This window comes from Mytilus galloprovincialis, chromosome 2, assembly GCF_965363235.1.
Source record: "Mytilus galloprovincialis chromosome 2, xbMytGall1.hap1.1, whole genome shotgun sequence".
NCBI classification, from domain to species: Eukaryota; Metazoa; Mollusca; class Bivalvia; order Mytilida; family Mytilidae; genus Mytilus; species Mytilus galloprovincialis.
Window position 1 is genome coordinate 29196346 of NC_134839.1, and position 26507 is coordinate 29222852.

Consider the following 26507-nt stretch of genomic DNA (forward strand, 5'->3'; position numbering starts at 1 on the left):
GATGTTAAGAGGTACTTCTGATTTCCTGATGTTGATATTCAATCCAATCATACTTGCGTTTTTTTTGGTTTTGTCTTGCATGTGTGTTTCTAGATGTGACAGTAAGGCCAGATCATCTGCATAGTTCAGATCTTCTTGGTAGTTTCTGTTGATAGTGGATTTCATTACCCAATCATCTACAACTATTATGAATAGAAGGGAAGAATTAACACAGCCTTGTCTAACTCCCGATTTTGCTAGAAAACTGATGGCTGACGAAGTTCCTACAGTGCATCTGAATTCTGTATAGAACATTTTCATAAGTTGTACTATTTTTGCTGGTATTTCATAGCTTCGTGAAGCTTCTCTGTGTATGCTGTCAAAGGCTTTTTCAAAATCTATAAAGTTGTCTCTGTCATTCTGTGCACTGCTCGATAATGTTTCGTAGCACAAATATGTGGTCGCAACAACTCTTTCCCTTTCTAAAGCATGCCTGTTCTTGTGTTGTCAATTGCTGTTTTAATTCTATCTATTAATATGTTGCTGACAATTTTACTTGGGATTGGTAATAAGGTGATTCCTCTCCAACTACTGCACTTTGTGCGATCACTTTTCTGAGCTAGTTCTATGATGTTACATTCTGACCAGTTTTTTTTTAGGCATCTTGATATTTTGCCATGGGTGTGTAGAATGTTCGCTGTTAATGCTGGTTCTAATTTAAATAGTTCTGCTAAAAGCTCATCGTTTCAAAGGGCTTTATTGTTTTTTAGGCTCTGTACTGCTATGAAAATCTCTGATATTGATGAATTTCTATGTTTACTTTAAGGTCGTGTTCTGCGATGGGTATGTTTGCTGTTGTTTCTGGTTCTGGCCTATTTAATACTTCTTCTCTCTTGTTTTCTTTCAGATATTTTTAGATCACCTTTGATTGTCTTTTACTGTCGTTTTGGTTTTTTTTTGTTGCCACAAAGTTTCTTAGTAATTTGATCAAGGTCGCCCATTCTTTGCTCTAAAGCGGCCTTTCCAGCACCTTGGGCCATTCCTTCGATGAAATCTGTTTTTATCGAATAGTGGCTTTCTTAACTTTATTATTACAGTTGTAGTATTGACCCATTAGTCTATCTTTCAGTCTGTTAGAATGAGTGTGGCAGGTCTTTTCTTTAGCTCTTTCCTGTTGTCAATCAGTTTCCATGTCTGGAATTCTGCTGGTATGCTGATGTTACGAGACGAGATCATTTTGTTCTAATCCTTGTTTCCATAATCAGATGCTGTTTTTGAGTAGGGGAGATGAACCCCTAGTGCAACCTCCAACCTGGAGGACCAGGGTTATTTGTTTATGGTTTTCCTTCCAATAGATAGATGCCGTCCTAGACTTACGAGTCTGATATACACGTTGATTGTGATTTTAGTGGTTTTTTTCTCTTAGGAAAATTGCCGTAAACTGGCTGCGACCCTCTCCTGACCGACTATTTCAACAATAGTTAGGACAAGGTTAATGAGTGCTAGGGAATGTCCACATACCAATGGACCTACACACTGCATTGCTGCTCCTCGATTCCCAACATATTGGCCTGATTTATGCAATCAGTGTACGCGAACTACCGACTGGAGGCTACTGCCGAACTCTTGATAATGCAGAGGATATGTACTGGCAGAACAAAATTACTCACTCGGCTTTCTTTTCGCAAAAGAATAATGCTAGCTAGCGGCATAACACATCCAAAGACAGTCCCATACACCAGACGCATATCATTACCCTGTGATGCACTACCATCATCAACACACGTTTGTTTTATGAATGTGTTTAATTCAAGAAATGCTAAAAATTAAAATAAATGTGAGCGTTTCTCAATATCGTGTTGCTTTGGAACGTGTTGTCTGTCTTCATTATTTTTAGAATGGCACTTTTATTAGAACCTTACTTTACAGATATGGCACATTCACTGTTACAGCCTTGACAAATGCTTATCATTCAGATCAAGGTATTGCACGATAATGGATTTGAATAATATCGTTGTCCTACTTGTAGGTAAGCATGGCCTAAGCTTATTTTTTTCATGTGTTCAAACCTCAGAAAAGATAATTGTACAAAATCAAAATGCATAGAATAAACGAATTACACATAGGTAAGTTCAAATAAGAAGAAAAAAACGACTTTATAAAATATTTTTCAAATTCGCACATAACCAAACGGGTGTTCTAGTAATTGTTTTGATTAATGTTTACTTTGAAGACATTTTTATCATATTTTGACATTATGTTTGAATATGAAAGGGAGACATTAAGATTTTTTATGTACCTTGAGAATGCTTGCACTACAATTGAACTATGTGTCCTACATTTAGAATGAGGATTTCTACTGATAAGAGTAGCAGTGCCAAATAATAATGATAGTGCAAGAGTGAATATAAAAAAGAAAAGATGTGGTATGATTGCCAATGAGACAACTGTCCACAAGAGACCAAAATGACGCAGACATTATCAACAGAAATTACTATAGGTCATCGTACGGCCTTCAACAATGAGTAAAGCCAATACCGCATAGTCAGCTATAAAAGGCCCCCATAAGACAATGTAAAACAATTCAAACGAGAAAACAAACGGCCTTATTTATATAAAAAAGAAAGGAACGAAAAGAAATATGTAACAGATAAACAAACGACAACCACTGAATTACAGGCTCCTGACTTGGGACAGGCACATACATAAATAATGTGGCGGGGTTAAACATGTTAGCGGGATCTCAACCCTCCCCCTAACCTGGGACAGTGGTATAACAGTACAACATAAGAACGAACTATAAAAATCAGTTGAAAAAGGCTTAACTCATCAGATAGACAAAAATACAAGTGGACGTGGACGGGTACTTATACATCCCGACACAAAAAGGCACAATGAACAGATCTGAGAGTACTCGCAGTTATCGGACAGCTAATTCAAAGCCACTAACAACTAACAAAAAAAATCATGCATCTAAGACTAACCTATCTATCCGTACACATCCAACATCCAATGGATTTAGTGTAAAGACGTCATAAACAGCCAGAGAAAAACATGACCTTGTGCAATGCCAAGTTCCAGATTGTAGATCCATGAATATGTATATAACATACTAGTAATATTTAGTTAGCTTTTAATTTACTGATAACAAAATCAATATTTATACCAATAAAAACAATATTCAATGATCTTATTACAGTGTTGAATAGGTAACCTTTTAGAATAAGTTTATTTAAAGGAGCGACAAGTTTAAATGGATCATTTCTAAATTTCCGGGCACGGTTAACAACATTTCCGTAAAAATGAGGATATCTTTATATCTATGGAAAAAATTAGTAAAGATTTTAAGTAATTTATGGTAACGATATCCCTGGTTTAATAATTTACCAGTAATACATAGATTGCGTTCGTGAAAATCAAAAATGTCACAACAGACAAGGGCATAACGAACGAGCTGTGAAATATAAACACCGCAAGATGGTGCCAAAGGAACATCACCATCTAAAAATGGAAAATTAACAATAGGGAACGAAAAATCGTCTCTTTTGTCGTATATTTTAGTGTGGAGTTTTTTACTGGTTTATACCACTATGTTCATATATTTTATTACAATAGTTTATGATAAGCTCTTTAATAGTAGTTAATGAACTAGTTAAGCACTGAAAGATTAGTTGTAGAACACTTACTAGAGGCCGAGATGAAACGATATTTAAATGGTTTTTTGTGTAGTTTAGGTAGCCAATACATAGTAGGGACCTTCAAATGTTCAGAAGAAGCCTTAAGCTTTGATGTGGTTGTGATATGTTTGTTTACTATATAACTCTCTTTGGAGCGGATGGACTTGAATGTAGATGAATTTAAAATATCATTCTTAAGAACGTCCGTGTAGTATTTACGGCACACCACCACCACATTGTTGGCTGCTTTTTCGGCCGGTACAAACACAAACCGCTTTGAAAGTTCTTGAAGTTTATTTCTTATTCTGGAAATAGGTGTATTATGTACTCTATTATTTACTTCTAAATTATTTTCAAAATGTGATATTCTCTTATCTACCACATTCATACATTTATTTAAATAAGAATCAAGAGATTTTTTATCAGATTTTTCCCGTTTACACCACTTTTTACAAAACGAGGAAGGAGCATCTTTGGTCACTTGACGACACTCTCTCAAATCTATTGTAGATGGAGGACGATATTTTGGTCCTTTTTTCAAAACGTTTTTAACCTCTCTGTCCTGGACGATATTGAGGTCCCCTATAATAACATGGACATTGGGAACATATCTAAACTTCGACGATTCATAGTTTCAAGTTAAGGGAGTATTAATATCTATATTCACGTCTGATGTAACCAAAGTATAATTAAAAATTAAACTTCTGCTGGGTTTGATGTATGTGTATGAAATTATAGGTGGTTCTATATTATCAAAATAGGAAGGTATAAAGTTTTGAATGGAAGAGTCATTAAATATACTAGATAAGTTGATAAAATCAATACCTCTGCTAATATATTTAATTTTCAGAAAATGACGTTTATGATCTTCAGGTATGTCGATACGCGGGAACAGCCTATGGTATCAAAAAGCTGTAATTATACGAGAATATTCATACAGTGGGCTGAAGAATGAGATGGTGTCACAATCTTTGAAAATATCGTGTAATTTACTAATGGGTATTTGACCCAGTTTACATAATAATTGATGCCTACCATTGTTTTTAAATATAGATAGGAGATTACCAATTGTATAATTTATACGATGTTTAACTCGTTGATTTCGATTGATACGTTTCCCATGAGACCTATTATTTCGTTATTTTTTATCGATGATATTCATGATATCAATAGAAAAGGTAGTAGATATGTTCCCTTGTCCAAGTATATTGTCATTTAGATTCAGGGGCTAAGCTGTTTGAAGTCGTTTAATCCAAGACAGTTCGATAATTTGACGGAAATCTTCAAATTGTTTATGCGACTGCCCTTATTGTTTCTGGACCGTTTCGAGCGGTTGAAAGCTAATAAATTTAATAGTGTGGTTGTGTTTACCTAATTGTTGATAAATTATACTTTTGAATTTCTTAGGTTTTCGGAAGCGGTATAGATGTTCCTGTGTTCGTTTAAAAAACTCCCGTCCTGTTTGTCCTACATATTGTATACCACACTTTGGCTTTGGTCATGTAACCAGATAAATGAGGCTTTGGGTTTTTCATGTTATGTCACAGGAAAAGGAAGGTTATTACTGTTATATAACAGATCTCCCTAACATTTTGTTATCAATTTCTGATTCACAAATCGTCTTGCGTAGATGTTTTCACAACAATTTGAAGTGTAGAATCTAGTCCTTAGAAAATTAATGTTGCTGTGAAAATATCTTCCCAAGACGATTTGTGAACCACAGTTTGATCGCAAAATATTAGTTTAGTGAAGCGCAAAATAAAATCACAAAAATACTAAACTCTGAGGAAAATTCAAAACGAAAAGTCCATAATCAAATAGCAAAATCAAAAGCTCAAACACAAACAAAAACATAGAAAACGAATGGATAACAAACGTCATATTCCTGACTTGGTACAAGCATTTAAAGGAAAAACATATGTTCCGAATTTTCCCTATCATAATGCCTTGTGCGAATGTTTTGATATTCCATATAGCGTCATTACATATTTATGTTCTCAAGTAGAGTTAATAATAGCATTTACAAAGATGAACAATGTTGTTATTGACCTTATCTGCAAGTTTAACAACCTATTTATCAATGATGAGATAAGACATGTTTTAACAGCGCTTAGGTATGCAGATATACGGTACATAATTTTTAACTACTTCCGGTTTATTGAAGGTCATTTTAGGTCCCTATGAACTCATGTGAAATGACTAGATTTATACTAGGATAAACTTTACAAAAACATTAAAAAAAATAATTGGAAAATGTAGATAACACCTGTAAGATTCCATCGGATTTTTCTATCAAAATCAGACAAAAATCCGTTTGAATGCAACAAACAAGAATATTTTTATCGTTATTGTTTGTTGGTAACAGAGGATATACACTATCGTTCATATTGTGTTGATATATTTCAACTTGTTCGTTTCCCTCGTGGATTTAACAACGTATTTGATTTTAATGAAAGTCATCTCTGTATTATTAAAAAATCAATACACCAGTATTTTCGATGTCACAAAATAATAAATAAATTGTCAATACAATGGAATTTGATGCGGCTACCATACCATTGAGAGGTTTAGTTAGCGTTAACACCAGGTTTATTCCATCATTTTCTACAACAACAAAAATCTTGTACCAAGTAAGGAATATGACAGTTAAAATTTTCCTCGTAGTTCGGTATTTTGTGATTTTACTTTCTACTAAATCTTATGATCGGTATAAGGACATCTTTTGTAAATACAAATCAACATGGAGACATCTTATACGTTCATATATTTAACATCCAATCTCTTATGGCAATGTTCTATACAAGCACCAACATGTCGACGTTCACCTCCAAAGGTCACCAAACCTTATACAGACTTTTTCGGAAGGGATAAAGTTATGATACTTTTGTCAGATCATTTAGGATTGCATATTTTTGTATTAACATTCACTCGTAGAGTCTTTGCACCGGAAATAAACAAATTTATTCATAAACCAGTTGTTGATACAGGTTATGATTTTCTCATATATTTTATGATGGTATGACACTGAACACCTAGCGGGAGGGATTGTCTCTGATTTTCAAATGATGAGGACAAAATATTCCAATCAGTTTAATTGAGGTCTGGTGCTGGCATGTCAGCAACTGCTAGTAGCCCCTTTCTTATTTATGTAGTTTTTTTTTACCTATTCTGACTTCGGACTCGGAATTATTTTAAACTGAAATTTAACGTGCTTTATGATGGGTGTTTCGTTATTCGACATTGGCTTGGTATAAGGGGGATGAGATATCACAAAACTTGTTTAACCCGCAGCATTGTTGAACACGTCCCAAGTCATGTTGGCCTTTGTTGATCTTGTATGTTTTTTAATTAAAGTTATTTATATGTTTTGGAATTTCGTGGCATTTTCATGGAACTAGTACACGCTCTGTTTAGGGGCCAGTTGAAACCCGCCTACGTTGGCAGGATGTTCACGCTGTTTTGAAGACTTGTTGGTGGCCTTGTGTTGTTCTCTGCTCTGTGGTCGGGTTGCTGTTTTTTTTTAATTCATTCCCAATTTCCATTCTCAATTTGATTGGTCTTTTGGGATATGTATGTAATCGAAACATAATATTCGAAATATCCTTTAACCCATTTAAAATGAAAAATAATTTAGAATGTCATGTCCACAACCATGTATTACTTGTTGTCTTTTAGAATGTCCTGTCCCATCATTTATTTCTTGTTGTCTTTTAGAATATCCGGTTCCCATTATTGTATTACTTTTTTTAGAATGTCTTGTCCATGATAATGTATTACTTGTTGTCTTTTAGCACAAAAGAATGTCTTGTCCATGATAATGTATTACTTGTTGTCTTTTAGCACTTCCTGTCCCCAATCATGTATTACTTGTTTATAATGTCTTGTCCCCAATCATGTATAACTTGATGTCTTGTAGAATGTCTTGTTACAAATCATGAAGTTCTTTCTGTCTGTCTTGTTCCCAATTAAGTATTACTTATTGTCTTAGACTGTCTCGTCACTATTTCAGAAACATGTATCACAGGCAGACAATGTATTATGTTTTTATACTGTTTGTAGTATGGCTGAGTATTGGATTATCGACTTCATTTCTACTTGATTCTACAGGTAAGTATGTATATCTTCAATATTTGGTAATTTTTTTAAAAGTCATCAGTAATAATAGTATAACTTATAAAAGTTATGATGAGCGTTTCGTCTAAATAAGGCTCCTCAATGACGCTAAGATGAAAATAGTTAGAAAGCCGAACATGTATGAAGTTCAAGAGCATTGAGAATCCAAAATTCCAAAAAAAGTGCCAATACGACTTAGGTAATCTTTGCCTTAGAAAAGAAAATCCTAATAAAATTCGAATAATTCATACTTTTACAAACAGTATAAAAATGACCATATCATTGTTATTCATGTCATGATAACATTGTTATTATATTCTATTTCAAATGTTTAAGGCACTATATATACTTGTATATAACTTTTAGTTTCGAAAAAAAACATTCGTTTATTATTGTTCCTTTTATTCAAACTATATATTAGACATATATTCAATAAATACATATCTTTTCTTAAACAGACCCTTTTCACGGCCGACACTCGGCTAACCGAGAGATGGGTCGGTTAATCTATATTGAGTATGCGGCTATATGGGCGATTGGTCTGTTAATCGGGTTGGTTATACGTCTGTTAAGAGTAAAACGCTTAATTTAATGTTAAACTCTATTAAATATATAGATTTTTGGCATGTTATAAGAACCAAATCAAAAAAAGAAAAGTGTCTGACAAAATGATATCTATTATAGAACATTTTGCATTTGTAAAAACATTTCTTAGTCTGCGCAGTTTTCAGTAAAACTAAAAGGCGTCGCGCAAGTATGTAGTATTTATGCTTATATGCATAGCAATTTTTTGAATAAAAGGCGAAACAAACAAATTTAGATATCATTTAAAGGACAAAAAATAGTACTGTGGTTCTAAAAATAAATTGACATGAGTAAATATTTCATTATTGTAAAATAACGTGAATAATACCACGTTTTAGTGAAAATTATGGGCATAAAGTCTGTTAATGGGTTGGACAATTAAAATTGTGTCAGTTAAGAGTTATTTAGCCACGACAAATTTAAGAATGAGATGTTCCTGAGTAAACACAAATGACACAGTATTCTAGAAATAGCATTTTTATTTTGACTTTCTTTGCATTTTATTGAAGGGTGTGTCACTTCAATATAGCGTGATATGTATTGGCCTCTGGAATATGCATGAATTTTTTATTGACGTTTTCAATCAGCCTTAATTTTTGTGTCTGTTTGAAGTAGCACATTCTCAATTCCGACTGAAAGTGTCTTTCTAATACAACACAGGGTACATATAACGTGTTCTCGTTCACATATGAATATGCTATTTGTCACTGGACGTTCAACTCCTAATTCGTCAGCATCATCCAATTGGTTCTTTTCTTCTATTACTTAATCATATGTTGTTTACAAATCACTCTAAAGAAGTAAACGGAAAGGAGCGAATGCAGCTACATTTGGTTATTTTAAGTTTCAATTAATTTTATTCCGTTTAGTTCCTTTCTACATAAGTGCAGAGGAGAACTACAGTTGTCTATGGTGGCCGGTGAAGTCAATTTCGCGTTTTCGCGATTTCGCCTTTCATATTCTATAGGGCGAAAACGCGAAATAGCGAAAAGGCGAAATCGAAAACGCGAAAACGCGAAGTCGAAAACGAGAAATCGGTTTCGCATTTTCGCTTTTTCGACTTCGCAATTTCGCGTTTCCGCCATATAGAATATGTAAGGCGAAAACGCTAAAGTGCTAAAACGCAAAATGGCATTAACCTGCCACCATAGTTGTCCGCATGTAAACTTCTAGAATTTGTCACCAATATAAGTACATCGCAATCCGTTACTGTTTCAACAGCCATCGGTGTTTCATGTGTGTATTCTTAAACAAGTATTATTTTTCTCTCGTTTTTAGCAATGTATCACTCTCTACTGTCCTTATATATTATTCTATATTCTGCGTTTCTCGTGTATACCATGAGGGTCCGGATTGGGGTTTTTGTTGATTTCTGTACTCTTTAAATTGTTATGTCATTTTTTTCTACATTTTGTTTATCTTACTCATTATTTTTTCTTTCTTTTCATATTTTGTCATCCCAATATAGTTTACTTACTGATGTTTAGTTACATTACGACGTTTATCTCTGATTTATATATATTGGTTACCAATGTAGATGACAAATTTGTGTCATGCATGACAATTAAGCAGAATCAACATGATATATGCGATCATTCTTGGATGAATTAATATTACTTTAATATTACACTTTTTGAAACCATTTTTATAAATTTTCAATTTCATGTGTTGTTTCCGTATATGCTATGTTTCATTGCTCATGTGGTGTTTTCGTATATTATAGCCGCTCGTCTTGAGCCTACTCATTTGATCCGATAACACCCCATATAGCAATAAAATTATACTTTTATTGCCATTCATAACTCTTAACAGACCAATTAACAGACCGAGTTTTATACATCCGACCCATTAACAGACCAGGTTTTAAATAAAGATTGATTTATGTCACCAAAATACAGATTTTCGTGTAGATTTTTCACACAATGATATCAATATGGTTAACAAACACAATGCCTTCCTTTTTTCGATGTTCAAAATATTGAATGCAAGTAAATTTAACCAATGTGTCATTTTGTGTACATTTTATGTGTGTAAAATGTGTATAAATTTATTGATGAGTAACCCGCCTTTTCATTTTATAGATCGTACATCGAAGCTAGAAAAATAATAATTACACCACTGAATTCAGTACATTAAATTGTTTTGTTAGACATGAGTACTTTTTATGATGAAAATATATTTAGAAAGTTATACTATGAAAAATGCTGAACTTTCAATGATTTTCTCGATAACACCTGATTAACAGACTTTAGCCAACCCGATTAACAGACCAACCGCCGATATAGCCGCATACTCAATATAGATTAACAGACCAATCTCTCGGTTAGCCGAGTGTCGGCCGTGCTTTTGTCAGTTAGCAATGTAAACACATAATCGTATAAAACGATGCGTAAGAACCAATAATTAATTCAAAGTAAACACATTTTCATTTTCAGAACCGATAATGTAAAAATACTAAGATAACTGTATAATCAAAAAGGCATGTATATTTAGATACAACTTTTGTTTCACCTTTTGTCACAGATAGCGTAATATTTCTACGTGATCTATGTATTCATCCCTGATTTTAAAAACAAAAAGTTATCGTTGTAAGTATATGATTAAGAAGTCGAACAATAATAAAACAGTAAAATAGTATTACGGAATCTGTAATTGTTTATATCCTTTACTATTCTGCATATTCCATGTACTTCACTTTACAAAAAGGAGGCTAAAGGCAAGGTGTGGCACCACATACGAAATCATGAAATTACAGACCATATATTTTATATCCTTTTTTAGGCTTATATAATTATATTTTATGAAGCAGATATATACTTCAGCTATCACATAGATAAAACTTACTCAAAAAACGGAAGTTTAAAAAAAATAACCTTTATTGGGTCAATTTCCTCAGGAAAAGTTGACCTCGGATACGTTTGGCTCTTTTTATGCCCTGTTTTTGTTTTAATACATTCAAAAAACATCTCAAATTCTAACATATGGCTTGGAGGAGGTCTTTAACTAAGGCCAAATAGATTGGTCTTTTCAATCTATTATTGCCGGAAAACCAGAACAAAAATTACACCAACAACTCCTAGACATAGCTTTTGACCATAATTTACAACAAATGGTAGACATAGAAACACGCAAAGACAGAACCCTAGATCCGTTCTTCACTAACAATCCATTAAGTGTAAATAAAATGACAACTTTACCACCGATGTAAGGCAGACCATGATATAGTATACCTTGAAATTGACACGTGCTTGAAAAGGGTACGGGAACTACCTAGAAAAATCATGAAACTTAATTAAGCAAATCCGGAGAACATAAAAGCTGATATTACTGTATTATTAACAACAATACAAGAAAAATACCACAAAAATGATAACATACAAACATAGATTACCTAATAGATATATGTGGTTTCAAATCAGATAAATATAAGACATTTTTGACTACTCTAAAGTTCAATGTAGATAGAGAAATCTTATTTCCTGACTTTCAAAAGAGTGTGATTCCTTGTAATGGGGGTTTGTGTACTGTGTTTCAAGAACATTTGATATCCAAACTTCTATTATATATTAAATATAAAGTTTATGAACAAAAGGTAAAAAAACCTGTTGTGTTTACAAATACAAACAGAGGATTAAACATTTACAATCAATACATAAGTTAAATCATTAAAATAAATGTAATCCGTGTTAACTTGATGTCATGTTACCAAAGAGGAGTTATAGATAGTATCAAAAATACTGTACCAATCTTTTACTTAGACATTATTAAAACTTAGGGAAAAAAAACAATTACATATCGATTTCTAATCAAATTGTTTTTAGAAGAAAACATATAATATTGAAAAATGTCTTATTTATCATTATCACTATTTTACAAAAAAATCTTACTGACTTATAATTCCCTTTTTCAGCCGATTGTCAATAAAATAAACAACGTCGTCATAAATGAAATAGCGATGAACATGTTATCATTGGGACGTACCGGTGTTACATAGCCATTCTTACCCATGGGGAAATTTAGGATCATTGCTGTTCTTCCTCCGCGGAAATTTGGCAAACAGTATACATATAGTCACTTTTCCCCCTGTCAATCTTACCCCCATATGATACATTTTATCAAATGTTATGAGTCGGAAAATTAAATCCAACAGAGTTGGAATTAGTTTTTTTATGCTGACAAATACTAATTGTCAATTTACATTTAAATTATACAATTGTTCGTCAGTCTGTCTATGTGTCCACTAGTCTGTCTATATTTTCACCATTCTTTCTAATAGTCCCTTAGTTTTTCTACATTCTTCACAGTCTGGCTATGTGTCCACAAGTCTGTCGTTATGGTTACCAGTATGTCTGTGTCCACTAGTACGTGTACATTTTCAACGATCTGTATTCACCAGTCCGTCTTTTTGTCTACTGTTCTGTCTACATGTCCACCAGTTCTTCTCCGTGTTCAATACTCTATCTACATGTTTACCAGTCAGTGTACATTTCCAAGTCTGACAACATGTCCACCAGACTGTCTATGTGTCAATCAATCTGTCAATATGTCTACCCTACCAGCAGGGAATTTCTTCCATACTGTGCCTACATGTCCATCAGTCAATCTATATTTTTACCCGTTTGTATTTTTTTTTTGTGCTGTTTTGTCTGATCGTCCGAATCTTCAACATGCTGACATTTACATGCATTCTTTTGATCTGACAACTTACTACATGTAAGTGTAAAATCCATACTAATACCCTCATGCTTTGAAATGCCAAAAAGTTTTCGTTAACTAAGGATTTTCTTATCCCAGGCATATATTACCTTAGCCGTAATTGGCACAATGTTTTGAAATTTTGGATCCTCAATGCTCTGCAACTTTGTACTTGTTTGGCTTTATAAATATTTTGATACGAGCGTCACTGATGAGTCTTATGTAGATGAAACGCGCGTTTGGCGTACTAAATTATAATCCTGGTACCTTTGATAACTATTCGTTGGAGTTTATTAATTAACACCAAAGTAACATTTTTAATATGTTTCGGCACAATAATTCACGTTGCAGGTTTAGCTTTTCTGACAACAGGCTAGTATGACGAGTAAACTTGTATTTCAATGATGCAAGTAAAGCTTCAAAATTAAAACGTCTTCACTGAATTAGTATATATATATATATTTGTTAAGGGGCCAGCTGGAGGACTCCTCCGGGTGTGGGAATATCTCGCTTCATTGAAGACCTGTTGGTGACCTTCTGTTGTCGTCTGTTCTATGGTCGGGTTGTTGTCTCTTTGACAAATTCCCCATTTCCATTCTCAATTTTATTATCTACCTCCGGTTGAAAAGCTGTCGTTTCACAACCATAATAAATAGAAATCTGCACTTGTTCTAAGTCAGACACCTGATGTTCAGTGGTTGTCGTCTGTTTATGTAGTTTATAAGTGATATATATTTGAGCGTTGGTTTTCCCTTTTGAATGGTTTTACACTAGTAATTGTCGGGGCCCTTTATAGCTTGCTGTTTTGTGTGAGCCAAAGCTCCGTGTTGAAGGCCGTACCTTGACCTATAATGGTTTACTTTGATAAATTGTTACTTTCATGGAGAGTTGTCTCATTGGCACTCATACAACATCTTCCTATATCTATCTTTTCGCAATTTATGTCTGTCTATGCATGCTTTTTTATATGAACTGAAGCATTATCTCATACATAAAAAAAACAGTCCGACGTCGCCAACGTTATATTACAAGGGTGTAAAATTAGCCTCTCGTGCTATTACGGGGGATGGGGCTGATTGTCTTTTCCCCCTTCTTACGTTGAGGGGAATGATTGGATCATGCAAATTTTTTTCCGGGGGGATTGATCAATCCATATTTTCCTCCGGAAAAATGGCAAGGGGAAAGAATGGCTATCGGACACATGAACAAGCAAGAAAATCAATCTCGTTGAGATAAACATCGGAAATATATGTTCTTAGAATGACAATATAACATATTGGGAATGATAATGGAAATTAGTTATAAGTAGAAATTTCATTTCACGGTAATTACTAGTATTCCCAAAATATATAGAATCAAAAAGGTATTGCCAAATTAATGGTTAATAAGACCTCTTGTCGATTTGTTTCTTTATTGATATGAGAATGACTTCACAAAATATTTTTTAGGGAAAAAAAAGTTAGCAATATCTCTTTATAGATGATGTCCCTTTCTATTTAATTCAAAATTGTTTGACTACTAGTTTGTTGCACGCTACTATCCAATCAATTTTGAGATAAATAATACAACAAATACATACAAGTCTGCCTTATATCTTGACCTACAGCTAGAAATTGACAATAAGGGTCGGTTGAAAACAAAACTTTACGTCAAAAGAGATGTTTTCAGTTTCGAATTAATGAAATTTCTATTCCTTTGTAGCATTATTCAAATTCGCCCACATTAGTACGGTGACCGAGTAAGGAAAAGTCGCTTATTTAAGGAGTTTAATCGTCATTCGGACTATACGGCTATAAATCACAGTATTGGTAGATCAAATATTAAACTTAACATTTTGGCTTGTCGTCAAAAAATCGTACGGTGCAATTTTTGTAAAATGGGCTTTGAAGTGCGTAAGTTAACTTAAACGAAAAATCGACTTCGAAAAGTTTTAAGGTCAACATTGTAAAATAACGTCCATGCTATGATTTCTGTTATTACAACATTGTTGTTACACCTTATTTTAACGATTTCAAATAAAGTTTAGCAAAATTAATCCGTTATTAAAAAGTTTATGTAAAAAATGACACTACGAATATTTTGCATTGAATAGAGTACGTTTCAATTCAATTTCATCATTTTTAACGCAAAATGTACATTAATTAACATTTATTAATATTTCATACCTTTATTAATCAATAATATTAAATTATTTTTCTCAGAAGCACTAATTAAGCAATTCAAGCCAAACATAAGTCCTTACGCTCATATGACGGAGCTATTCGAAGCACATATACAGCCTCTTATAAATAAATATAAGCAATGAGGGCTGTATCACTTACATTCAAATACTGGGATGTGTTCTTTGAAGCAGTAGACATTTTGCTGTCAAATGTTAGAGCATGACGAGAGGGAAATTGGTCACTTCCTTGCGATCGTCATCTCAAATTTAACCTTATGTTTTTTGTAACAAACCGTACTATTTACTGAAGGTGGAGTTTACATAGTCGATATGCTTCACATTGTTGCGAATATTCGATCTTCTTTTATGGATGGCTACTTTTCTTAAAGACAGACTCATGGACAATTTAACGGTCAAGAACCGACATGGCAAGAGAAAAGACCGTTATCAAAGCCCCATGGGATCAGGTGGCACTGTAGGCATAACAAATCAAAAGTCTGCGCTTGTTAGATGGACCCTTACTAGACATTTCCTAGGACCCCTTAGTCGTGTAACGCTGAAAATGGCTGGAATTGCTGCAAATAATGCAAATTCACAAGAGGAAACAAAACCAACAGCAATGAAGAGAAACGAAGAACATGTTATTGCTATTGTGAACCATCTGAATTATCCATGACTGATCCCTTTGATGTTGAATCCCATTCTCCATGACTTATCAATATCTCTTCTAGAAAAGGCATGCTACAAGAGATTTTTTGCTCACAGCTGTAGAGGAAGGATTGAACATGTCTAAGCATTGTATCACTAGTTCACTTTCTTTAGGTCCTTCAAGGAGTTTTTATAGTCCAATATCAAAGTCAAAACTAAAAATGTTGAAAACATGACCACAAAAACATACCTTAAATATAAATCGGGTGAAATATTTGTAGGTCACATACATCCTTAACTTGTATTTAGACGTGCACTGAATGTGGCAAAATATAGATGATGTATCATAGAACATGTGCTCTAGCACCCTGTAGGTCCCATTCCAATTTCCCTTTTCAAGATGACGGCACCATGAGAAAATTATGTAAGTCTTATTTGTTGAAGAAATTATAATTTGAAGTTCTTTGAGCACTTTACATACCTTCCTTTGTACCATCACTCCCAACTTACAGTTGGTAAGGCATTGGTTCGATGTATTGATATTTAGAAAGGTAACCTAAAACATTCGGCGAAATTGCAGCTGACTATTAAAAAATATGTTCCAACGAATTTCTATAGCGCAAACAGTAGCAGATGATTTTGACCGCTATGTCATGAACAACTCTATAAAGTCTGTCGAAAGGGAACGCCGCAGAAAGACTATAGCTTCCACCAAAGTGTATCAGATTATTCCTGACTACAAAACTTTCACAAATCCCCTATGATTCCACCTGATGTGAGCTTTGCATAACCAGAACGTTTGTAAATTCCGAAATTTTCAAATTATACCAACACTGTTAATGGCTGTTGTAATTTGTTAAGCACTCAAGAGGAGGTCAATAATCGATGTCTTAAACTTTGACACGACGTTTAGAGGAATGGGAAATAGTGGAAAAAAGTCATACGGACCTTTAATACATATGTGATTGTTCTGTGCGTTCACTACTATAAATATATGACACATACGAGCGAGTTGTGGGTGCATGTGAGGAACATTAGCAGTGTAAAGGATGGGCGAAGACTTTCCCATATTCACTAACTATGTGTCTATCTTTCCCCAGCAATTTGTAAACTATTGCCTGCTGTACATGCAATAACCGGATGCGACATAACTGTCTCTGTTTGGAGTATGTAAACAAATTGTGTACAAGACTTTGAAGGAAACGCACGACTATTTCGTTGGTTTTTTTTTAGAGTTTCGGTAATATTGACAAAGATGAAGCCCTTGCTTGGGCATGGAAGTTAATTTCAAACCTTTATGATCAGAAATATCTCTTTAAAACCATTTCATCATAGTAATTATCCAATGCACTTCAAGCTTGCCACCAGTAAAGATGCAAGTTTAGTCAGGTTACCTACCTGTGAGGCAGCACTGAAACAGCATGTTTTACGTACTTTGTTTCAAACTAAAAATTTGGAGCGCATTACACATTGCTAACCCCCTTATTACGTCAATTTTACAATACGGTTCGCGAAATTTAAATGATATGTTACACCCCGTGTATCTTAATGGGCATATGTCAGCAGAATTCTTGCAGGATCTTGTGTTTTCATTGAAGGGAAAATGTTTATGTAAAAAATTCATGTGTTTTTCACAACAAATTCCTACATGTCCGGAGCTTTACTCCTGTAAAGGATCAGAATTATATAGAAATTGCAAATCATGTTCTTTGACAGATGAACCAGAAGATACTCCTGGTATAATTCTGTTGTGATTATCTCTTTGGTTGGAATTTTGAATTATAACTGTTTTTGTGGTATTGGGTGCTTTGTAGTTTTCATGAATTACATGAATGAGCTTATGCAAAATACGCCTCACTGATAGCAGGCTTCAGTTAAAATAATAATATTTATCATTTATTGATAAGTAAGTAAGTAATCATTATGACTTTAAGAGGCTGAATGTCAGCCGGTAAGGTAACTACTGAAACTTTATTAGAATATTTGCATAATAGATCAAGTGTTTGAAAAAAGCCAATTTCCAGAATAAATCAACTTCCTAATTATTTTTTTTCCTTTCATTTTAGAGATAATTCATTGTTTAATGATTTGAAAATCTGAAATTTTACCTAAATTGTTGTATATATCATCAAATTTGAAAATTATGGAAGAAATAAAATTTGATCTTTGACCCTATTTTATGCAAAACTGTTACCACATTTCTTTTTGACGACATCGTTATTTCAAAAGTACTCATTTTTCCCGAATCCGATGATATATAATATAGCCATATAGTATGTTTGACGATTAAATCTAAAATATATTGGGTCTGGTCAACGTACTAACATACGGAGTAATTATTTCTATTATATATTAAATTTCCATTTGATTTAATTGACTGATAATTTCCTTTATCAGCACAATAAAGTGATATGAAAGTTATAGCAAGAAACTCAGGGTGCACGTGCCGTTGTAAATGAAATTAACAACGTTATCATAGGTAAAAAAAAGCAATAAGGTCATCTCAACTCGATTGTTTTTTTTTCACTTTCTTTTCTTTTTCAGAATTTCGTTGTGGAGATAATGTCTGTAAAAAACATCAGGTATTTGATAACTTAGCGGTAGAAAATATGAATCACAATACTAGAACAATGTAAACCTAGTATTTTTGTATTGCAATGTATATGTGCGACATTCGATTATTGAATCAAATTAATCATAAGTAATAATAATAGAAATAATAATAAAGAAATTCGTTCCTTATCAAACATGAACGATTTAAGCATTTGTTAATAATATTCTTTACTGAGCATTATTAATTGTTATCTGAAAACATTATTGAGCTGTGATTTGATTTCCAATGATAAACGATAAACAAGTGACTAAAGAGCGAGATAAATGAACATAGGTAGTTGTTCTGTCTTTATTAATGCACGAAACATAAACCGCAATGTACGCTTCAAATGGACAGACAGAAAAAGAAAATGGCCAAATATTTTTTAAATCATTTAAATGCATATCATGCATATGGTAGCCAACTATCTTTCACAACCAAAAGATACTTAACCGCACAAAATAAAAGATTGTTAAAAAAAGTTGACAATAAATCAAATATAACAATTATAAAAATAAATAACGAAAGACACGAAACCCAACCTACAAACATTACATAATCCAAATAGATATATATATATGATAATAACTACATCATGTCAGGAAGAGAGTATGTTTTTTTTTGCATCAAACATTATACAATTTCTGACTTTAGAAACGTTTATGATACTCACCATAATCGTGTTGTTTATATGCAAGCTTACCAGATATCACCAATACAAACCAAATGTATATTTTCAATAATGCCCTTTGTAGAAATGTGTAATAGAAGAGAATAGGCACAAACTGTTACATTTTACATGTGAAGATCATACGGTTGTAAGTATTCATATGTTCACGCATCATTGTAAATATAACAGAATTTGACGACACTGTTGTACAAAAAGAGAGGTTAAGCGCTATAAAACCAGGTTTAATCAACCTTTTTCTACATTTGAAAATGCCTGTACATTTTGTACCAAGTCAGGAATATGACAGTTCTTGTTCATTCGTTTTTAATGTGTTCTGTCATTTGAATTTGAAATGTGATTAGGGACTTTCCGATTTGATTTTCCTCTGAGTTCAGTATTTTTGTGATTTACTTTATATCAAAATGATCAACATTGACATCAATAAAGACAAAACAAAGACAGGTTTTAGGACAAACTCATGAGAAACAAGGACAAGAAAAAAACCCTTTCCAATCTATATATTAAGAAATGTGATATTCTTAGTGAAATTAGATCACATTAGAACAACAAAGTAAAATTACGTTTACATTTGTCTCCTTTGTATATTTTGCTTCACACCACTGTGTTAAGCCGTTCGGTTAGTTACATGAAAAGTAAAGTTACAAAAGTACAAAACTACTAGGAAAGTTCAAAACGGAAAGTCCTTAAACAAATGGCAAAATTAAAAGATTAAACGCATCAAACGAAAAGATAACCATTGTTATATTCCTAACTTGGTGCAGCCATTTTCTTATGTAGAAAATGGTGGATTAAACCTAGTTTTATAGCTACAAAATGTAGCTTACCACTCTAAGGTATGATTCGATATTAACTCAATTTTGAAAAAAATAACTTAAGACATAATTTTCTTAATATTTTATTATGATGTAGCTTACTTTCAAGTGGCAAGCATGAGATATAAAATTGAGAACACTTCACAGACAAGTTTATATATTAAATACGGGAAAAAGTACAAAAGTTATAGCATTGGTATTCAAGAACAAATTGATAAATATTGCTTCACATACCTATGTAAAAATATTAAACAGAGTTCTTCTTGTGTATCATTCGTACAAGCCTCTGAATTATACTCATGCAAGAATTTAATGCAACGTTTAACATGGAACTATTATTGACAAAATATATATGATTTAGTTGCATAGTCAATACATGAATCATACGGTAAGCCAACATTCTGTATTTATTTATTTATTTCTTATTTTCAGCATCTCCCTCCACATTGTGTACCAAATCTATTAAGTGCTGGTAAACGCTGTTTCTGCCACTCAAGAACTTGTGTCGACGACATACTCAGTTCCCATATTTCAGGTATTGGGATAAAACTATTATAACTTTTTGTATTTTAAATAAAAGAGAGACGGAAAATACCAAAGGGATCATTCCCGAAAATGTTTAATTATTTCAGTACGTTTTATATGCAAAAGGCTCGTAATTGAACTTGAAATCATATCAGAGTAGTAAGGCAGCTCAAAAACTTGCGGTTGAATAAAAACTGAAGTATAAACATATTATTTGGATGGAGAGTTGTCTCATTGGCACTCATACCACATCTTATTATATCTATAAGTCATTATTCATTGAAAAATGAAAAATAAATTTGTGATCCCTTTATTTAAAATATTCAACTTAATATCATTTCATTACTGCGACAATTACTATCATTCGTCAGCTGATTTAAACATGTTAAATTCTTCAATTAATATCATTTCTGAACCCAATTATGATGCTTTGACAGTCTAATTGATCTAACTTATTCGCTTTGTTGATCTGCATTTGTCAGTTTTTTTGACATTGAGATTTTTTTGTTTTATTTAGAGTGTAATCTGTGACATGCCTCATATCACTCCATCGGAATTTGAGTCAATTTATGTTCATTCTCATGTTCATTTCTTTACCACTTGACTATTGAATAAGATCGATTGGAAAAGCTCGAGAAGATATTAAAATTAACTCATCGAGATATACTAAGATCGCCATGATAAGAAAAGCCAAGCATGTCCACAAACGACTTTATAGACCGAGCAAAACTTACTTATGGAAACTGAACGGGGATAGCGTCATACGCTTTGGAAGAGAAAGCCAATTCTAATCTACCGATCATGTTGATTACGGCGAGAAAAACATTGTGTGATTTTAATTCGTAAATGATGATATTGAATCTATCTCTTCTGCACCAGATACTTAAAAATTCGATCTATATATTATAGGACATGATACTACATAATATTAATCGACACACAATTTACAGTATTGTTTGAATGTCTAACAAATTATGTTTCAATTTATTGTGTTACAGCCATTACAACAACAGCTCAACCAGTTACAACAAAAGCAGGTGGGTTTTGTAATTTGTTTTTAGGGAAATCCCATTAGTTGGTTAAAATAATGTTTTCGTCATAATGATATTCCAGATAAGACTTGTTTTTTGCTGCAGAACATTCTTATATCAAGATGACGGAATGGCAGAACAGATAGTACTGTTTTCCCTACGTATCAATCCCTGATTTAAAAACTAAAGTGACATCGTTCTCGGTAGAGATCAATCCGGAAATAAGCGAATCAGTGGCACGCATATATCAAGTGTACTTTTTATTTACAAGCACTATGTGGACATCACTGTTGGTGTATTGTGAGTCCATGAGGTTATAGTTAGCTCAGTTGTCAATTTTTCGACACAGACATGAGTAATACCATACTAAATTTTACATTTGGAAAAAAATTGATGATAAATAAAAGAAACATGTCGAAAAGAAGGTCTCAAAAAGGCAAAGTTGACCTTCTAATGTGAAATAAATTCGGCCATGCCTTAAAATTAAAAATACGCAACTGGTAACTCACTACACATAAACAAAATATGCGAGTAAGAACATTCATCAAAGCTTGCCATTTGAGCGTTTTAAAATGTAGAATTTGAAGAATCACAGTACTTTTAATCAGGTACTTTTTTTTGCTTGAAACGCATCTTTTATACCATAATTCTTTACTAATCTGATTTAAATCAATTAAAATGTTTACCAATGAAAAGATGAAATTAGCTAATAAAAGTATGCCCTTTCTGAGTAAAATTCATTTGTTTTTCAGTTCAAGTTCATAACCACGAATTTCGTTGTGGAGGTTATGTCTGTCATAGGCATCAGGTATCTGATAAATTATCGGTAGAATATTATTACTTGAAACTTTATACTACAACAATGTTAATCTAATCTCTTATCTTGCGATTTATATGTGAATCATTCGAATATCGAATCAGATTAATAATATAATCAAGTAATAAATAGTATAAATAAGGAACAATGATATAAGTAGAAATAATGAAAAGAAAAAGAATTTTCGTTCCATATAAAAAATAACATGTACGGTGTTAACATTTGTTACAAATGTTCTTTACTGGCCAACATTCCCAAATTATACAGTATGCTTTATTGTAATGTGAATGTCAATTAATATGGATAATCGTACTGCTTTCAGCAATGGAAAAAACCTAAACTGCAAAGTACGCTTCAAATGGACAGCCTTAAAAAATGGGATCTAATTCCAAGAAGAAGAAGAAAATGGCCAAGTGTTTTTTTTTCTAAATTAATCAAACACATATTGTAGTCAGCTATCTATCAAAACCAAAACCTAAAAGTACTACTACTTTTAGTCAAGTAACTATAAATATATTATTGACAGATAGAATATACATAAAAAGAGGATGTGTTATGATTGCCAATGAGACAACTACCCACAGAAGACCAAAATGACACAGACATTAACAACTATAGGTCACCGGACGGTCTTCAACAATTAGCAAAGCAAAATGAGAATGTTTGTTTTTTCATCAAACACTGGACAAACTTGTCTTACAAAACGTGTATGACACTCACTGTAATCGTTTTTTTAAATATGCAAGCTTACCGAATTTTATCAAAATGAAATTATAAAAAAAATGTATATGTTCAATTATATCCTTCGCAGAAATGTGTAATAGAAGAGAATAGACACAAACAGTTACATTTTAGATGTGAAGACCATTCGAATGTAAGTATTCATATATACCAAAATGATAAACTTCGACAATAAGGAAAAACAAAACAGCTTTCAGGACAAAACCAAAAGACACAGGGACAAGAAAAATAACAATAAAATCTATATATATATCAGGAAATGGAATATTCTTAGTGAAATTCTATCACATTAGATAGTTATCACAGGTACCAGGATTATAATTTAATACGCCAGACGTGCGTTTCGTATACATAAGACTCATCAGTGACGTTTTTTCAACGAGAAATCAAATTATGAGTTTTGAACAGCGGTATACTACTGTTTATTTCTCATTTTTTGCATAAAAAGTAGTTTTTGTTTTACATGCACACGTATAAGAAGTGCGGTTTTATCCAACACAATCATAAGTGTGAACGTTGTTTTCAATTTAGACTTGTTTATATTTTTTCGTTTGGGCTTGTAATATATTTTCCCTCTTGTATAGTTAATCCGTTCATCCAATCTCGACTCTTTAGAATTCAAGCGTCTATCCTAAATTGAGGTAAATTATATGGCCTTCTAAATATCGTTTCGATCCCAAACAACACTGAAGAGATATTAATTATCGAAATCCGGATATGGTGTACTAATTTTAGCACCTCATTTTGTGATCTAACATCTTTGCCACAAGTTCATTGTTATCTGTTTGGTGTTAGATTAATATTAAGATTCATTTTGTTCCATCTTGGGATCAATCTGTTTGGCAACCGTCAATAGCAGTTAGCAGGGTTAAAGAGGGTCAGTTGTTCGACCTTTTAGTCAAATGCGTTTTGTTAAAATATATATGCGCACAAGTATAAAAATTGCGGTTTTTATCCAACGCAATCATAGGTGTGAACGTTGTTTTCAATTTAGACTTGTATACATAGATTGAAAAGGGGCCTAGATAAAATGTTAGTGTACTTTTCTTGTTTAAATTTGTATTCCCATTGTTTGACCTCAAGAGGTAATGAATCTAATAAATAAACTATGAATAAAAAGCATTAAAGAAATTAAGATGTATTTGTCTGTAAATTTGTCATGGCATTAATTGCAACAAAGAAACACAACCAATTTTTCAATCAACACTTGATGACGATTTAATTAATGAAGGGTGATTCCAGCAGTTACAAAATTATTTCCTGAGCCACTGAATAATCCATAGTAGCTTAAATCAAATTCGGCTCGTCCATTCACAATACATAACAGCATCATACTCAGTATGTTATATATGATAAGACGCTGGTTCTATGCTTCTGTAAGCATTCTTCAAGAACTGAAACGAGGAATAAAAAGCAGCAGAAAATATTCATAATGGGAAATGGGAGGGCGGGTAAATTCTATAGTTTTGGTCAAGCTCCGTGTAAGGTTTGCATCCATATGACAAAACCACACGAGGTAAATTGCACGGTCTAACATTTCGCGGGTTAAACTAATTATTAACATATTAAAGTGAAAAGTAAAACTTTAATTGAACAGACCGTCAATTAAAATCCTACCAAGTTATATAATTACAATAACTGAATTTACTTATTATTGAATTACATTCAAATATTAGATACGGAATAAAAGAGTAAAGTTATAGTATTAGTATTCAACAACAGATAAATAATTATTGCTTCATTTTGAAGTAATTTGTAGTACTGTCAATGTACATTATAAAGACATTAAATAAAATTAACGGTACCAATTTTCTTGCACCAGATGCGCATTTCGACAATACATGTCTCTTCAGTGATTCTCGTGGCCAAAATATTTGAAATCCAAAGCGTATATAAAAGATGAAGAGCTATAATCCAAAAGGTCCAAAAAGTATAGCCAAATCCGTGAAAGGAATCAGAGCTTTGCATGAGGGGCATTAAACTTAGTTCTTTTTGTGTTTCATTCGTGGTTTTGCCGCGGATTAATATCACAGCAAAAACGTTATGAAACGTTAAACATGGAACTTTGTTTGCGCATTTTTGCGCCTGTCCAAAGTCAGGAGCCTCTGTTAGTCTTATTCAATTTTTAATTTTAGTTTCCTGTGTACAATTCGGAGTTTAGTATGACGTTCATTATCACTGAACTAGTATATTTGTTTAGGGGCCATCTGAAGGACGCCTCCGGGTACGGGAATTTCTCGCTGCATTGAAGACCTGTTGGTGACCTTCTGCTGATGTCTGTTCTATGGTCGAGGTTTTGTCTCTTTGACATAGTTCCCCATTTCCATTCTCAGTTTGAAGTATCATTTACTAAACATACATGCATGATTTAGCTGAGGATTTCATAAATAAATCATTCGTTAGAAAACACTCTGTTTGTATTTTCCCCTTTTTTTCAGCATCACACACCACATTGTGTGCCAAATTTATTAAGTGCCGGCAAACACTGTTTATGCTTATCAAGATCGTGTGTCGACAACATACTTATTTCACTTGTTTCAGGTATTTAATATTATAATATTAATATACTAAGTGTTTTTGAAATAAAAGAGAGACGGCAAATACCAATAGAGAACATTCTTAAGAATGCTTCATTGTTTTAAGAAATTTTCTATGCAAAAGGCTTGTAATTACAATTAAAATCACATCCAAGTAGTATGGCCTTTTTTTCAAATGCGGTTGAATGATAACCAAAGTATTGATATATTATTCGAAATTCATTTAAGAATAAAAGATATTCAACTAAATATCATTTCATTACTGTTACCATTGATATTATGTCAAATGCTTGGATTAACATAATAGTTTCTAAACGCAAATTGTAATGGTTTGACTGCCTCGTTGATTTAACACATTCGCTTTGTTGATCTAAATTTGTCAGATTTCTTGCATTGGCGCAAAAAGCAGGATTCTAAAAAATAAGACATTTATTAGATATAAAAAAAAAGAAAATGTTGTTTGATTGCAAATGAGACAACTCTTCACAAGAGACCAACATGACACACAAATTAACAAATATAGGTCACCGTACGGACTTCAACGATGAGCAAAGACAATACCGCATAGTCAGCTATAAAAGGCCCCGAAATGACGATGTAAAACAATTCAAACGAGAAAACTAACACTTATTTATGCACTAAAAAAGAACGAAAAACAAAAAGGTAAAACATAAACAAACGACAACTACTGAATTACAGGCTCCTGACTTGCGACAGGATCATAAATACATAATGTGGCGCGGTTAAGCATGTAGCGGGATTCCTGGAGTGAAATCCTTATAGCTTTATGTGCTGCATATCCGATAATTCGTGCATAAAATAAGATGCATACCCTCATATCACTCTATTGCAGTTTTAGTCAATTTATTTTCATTATCATGTTTATCACTATAACACGTGAC

At 32.9% G+C, this 26507-nt stretch overlaps 1 protein-coding gene across 1 annotated transcript in view; it reads left to right on the top strand.

Annotated features, from left to right (window-relative positions):
- The first annotated feature begins 1937 nt into the window (after positions 1 to 1937).
- LOC143063324 (uncharacterized) overlaps positions 1938 to 26507 on the top strand; it is a 34971-nt gene continuing 10401 nt past the window's right edge. The window contains exons 1-9 of the mRNA XM_076235401.1: positions 1938 to 2008; positions 7716 to 7763; positions 18403 to 18440; positions 19207 to 19269; positions 20387 to 20489; positions 21478 to 21516; positions 22263 to 22318; positions 23139 to 23201; positions 25507 to 25609. Of these exons, the coding sequence (XP_076091516.1) occupies positions 1975 to 2008; positions 7716 to 7763; positions 18403 to 18440; positions 19207 to 19269; positions 20387 to 20489; positions 21478 to 21516; positions 22263 to 22318; positions 23139 to 23201; positions 25507 to 25609 (547 nt within the window). The 5' untranslated portion in view covers positions 1938 to 1974. The remainder of the gene's footprint in view (positions 2009 to 7715; positions 7764 to 18402; positions 18441 to 19206; positions 19270 to 20386; positions 20490 to 21477; positions 21517 to 22262; positions 22319 to 23138; positions 23202 to 25506; positions 25610 to 26507) is intronic.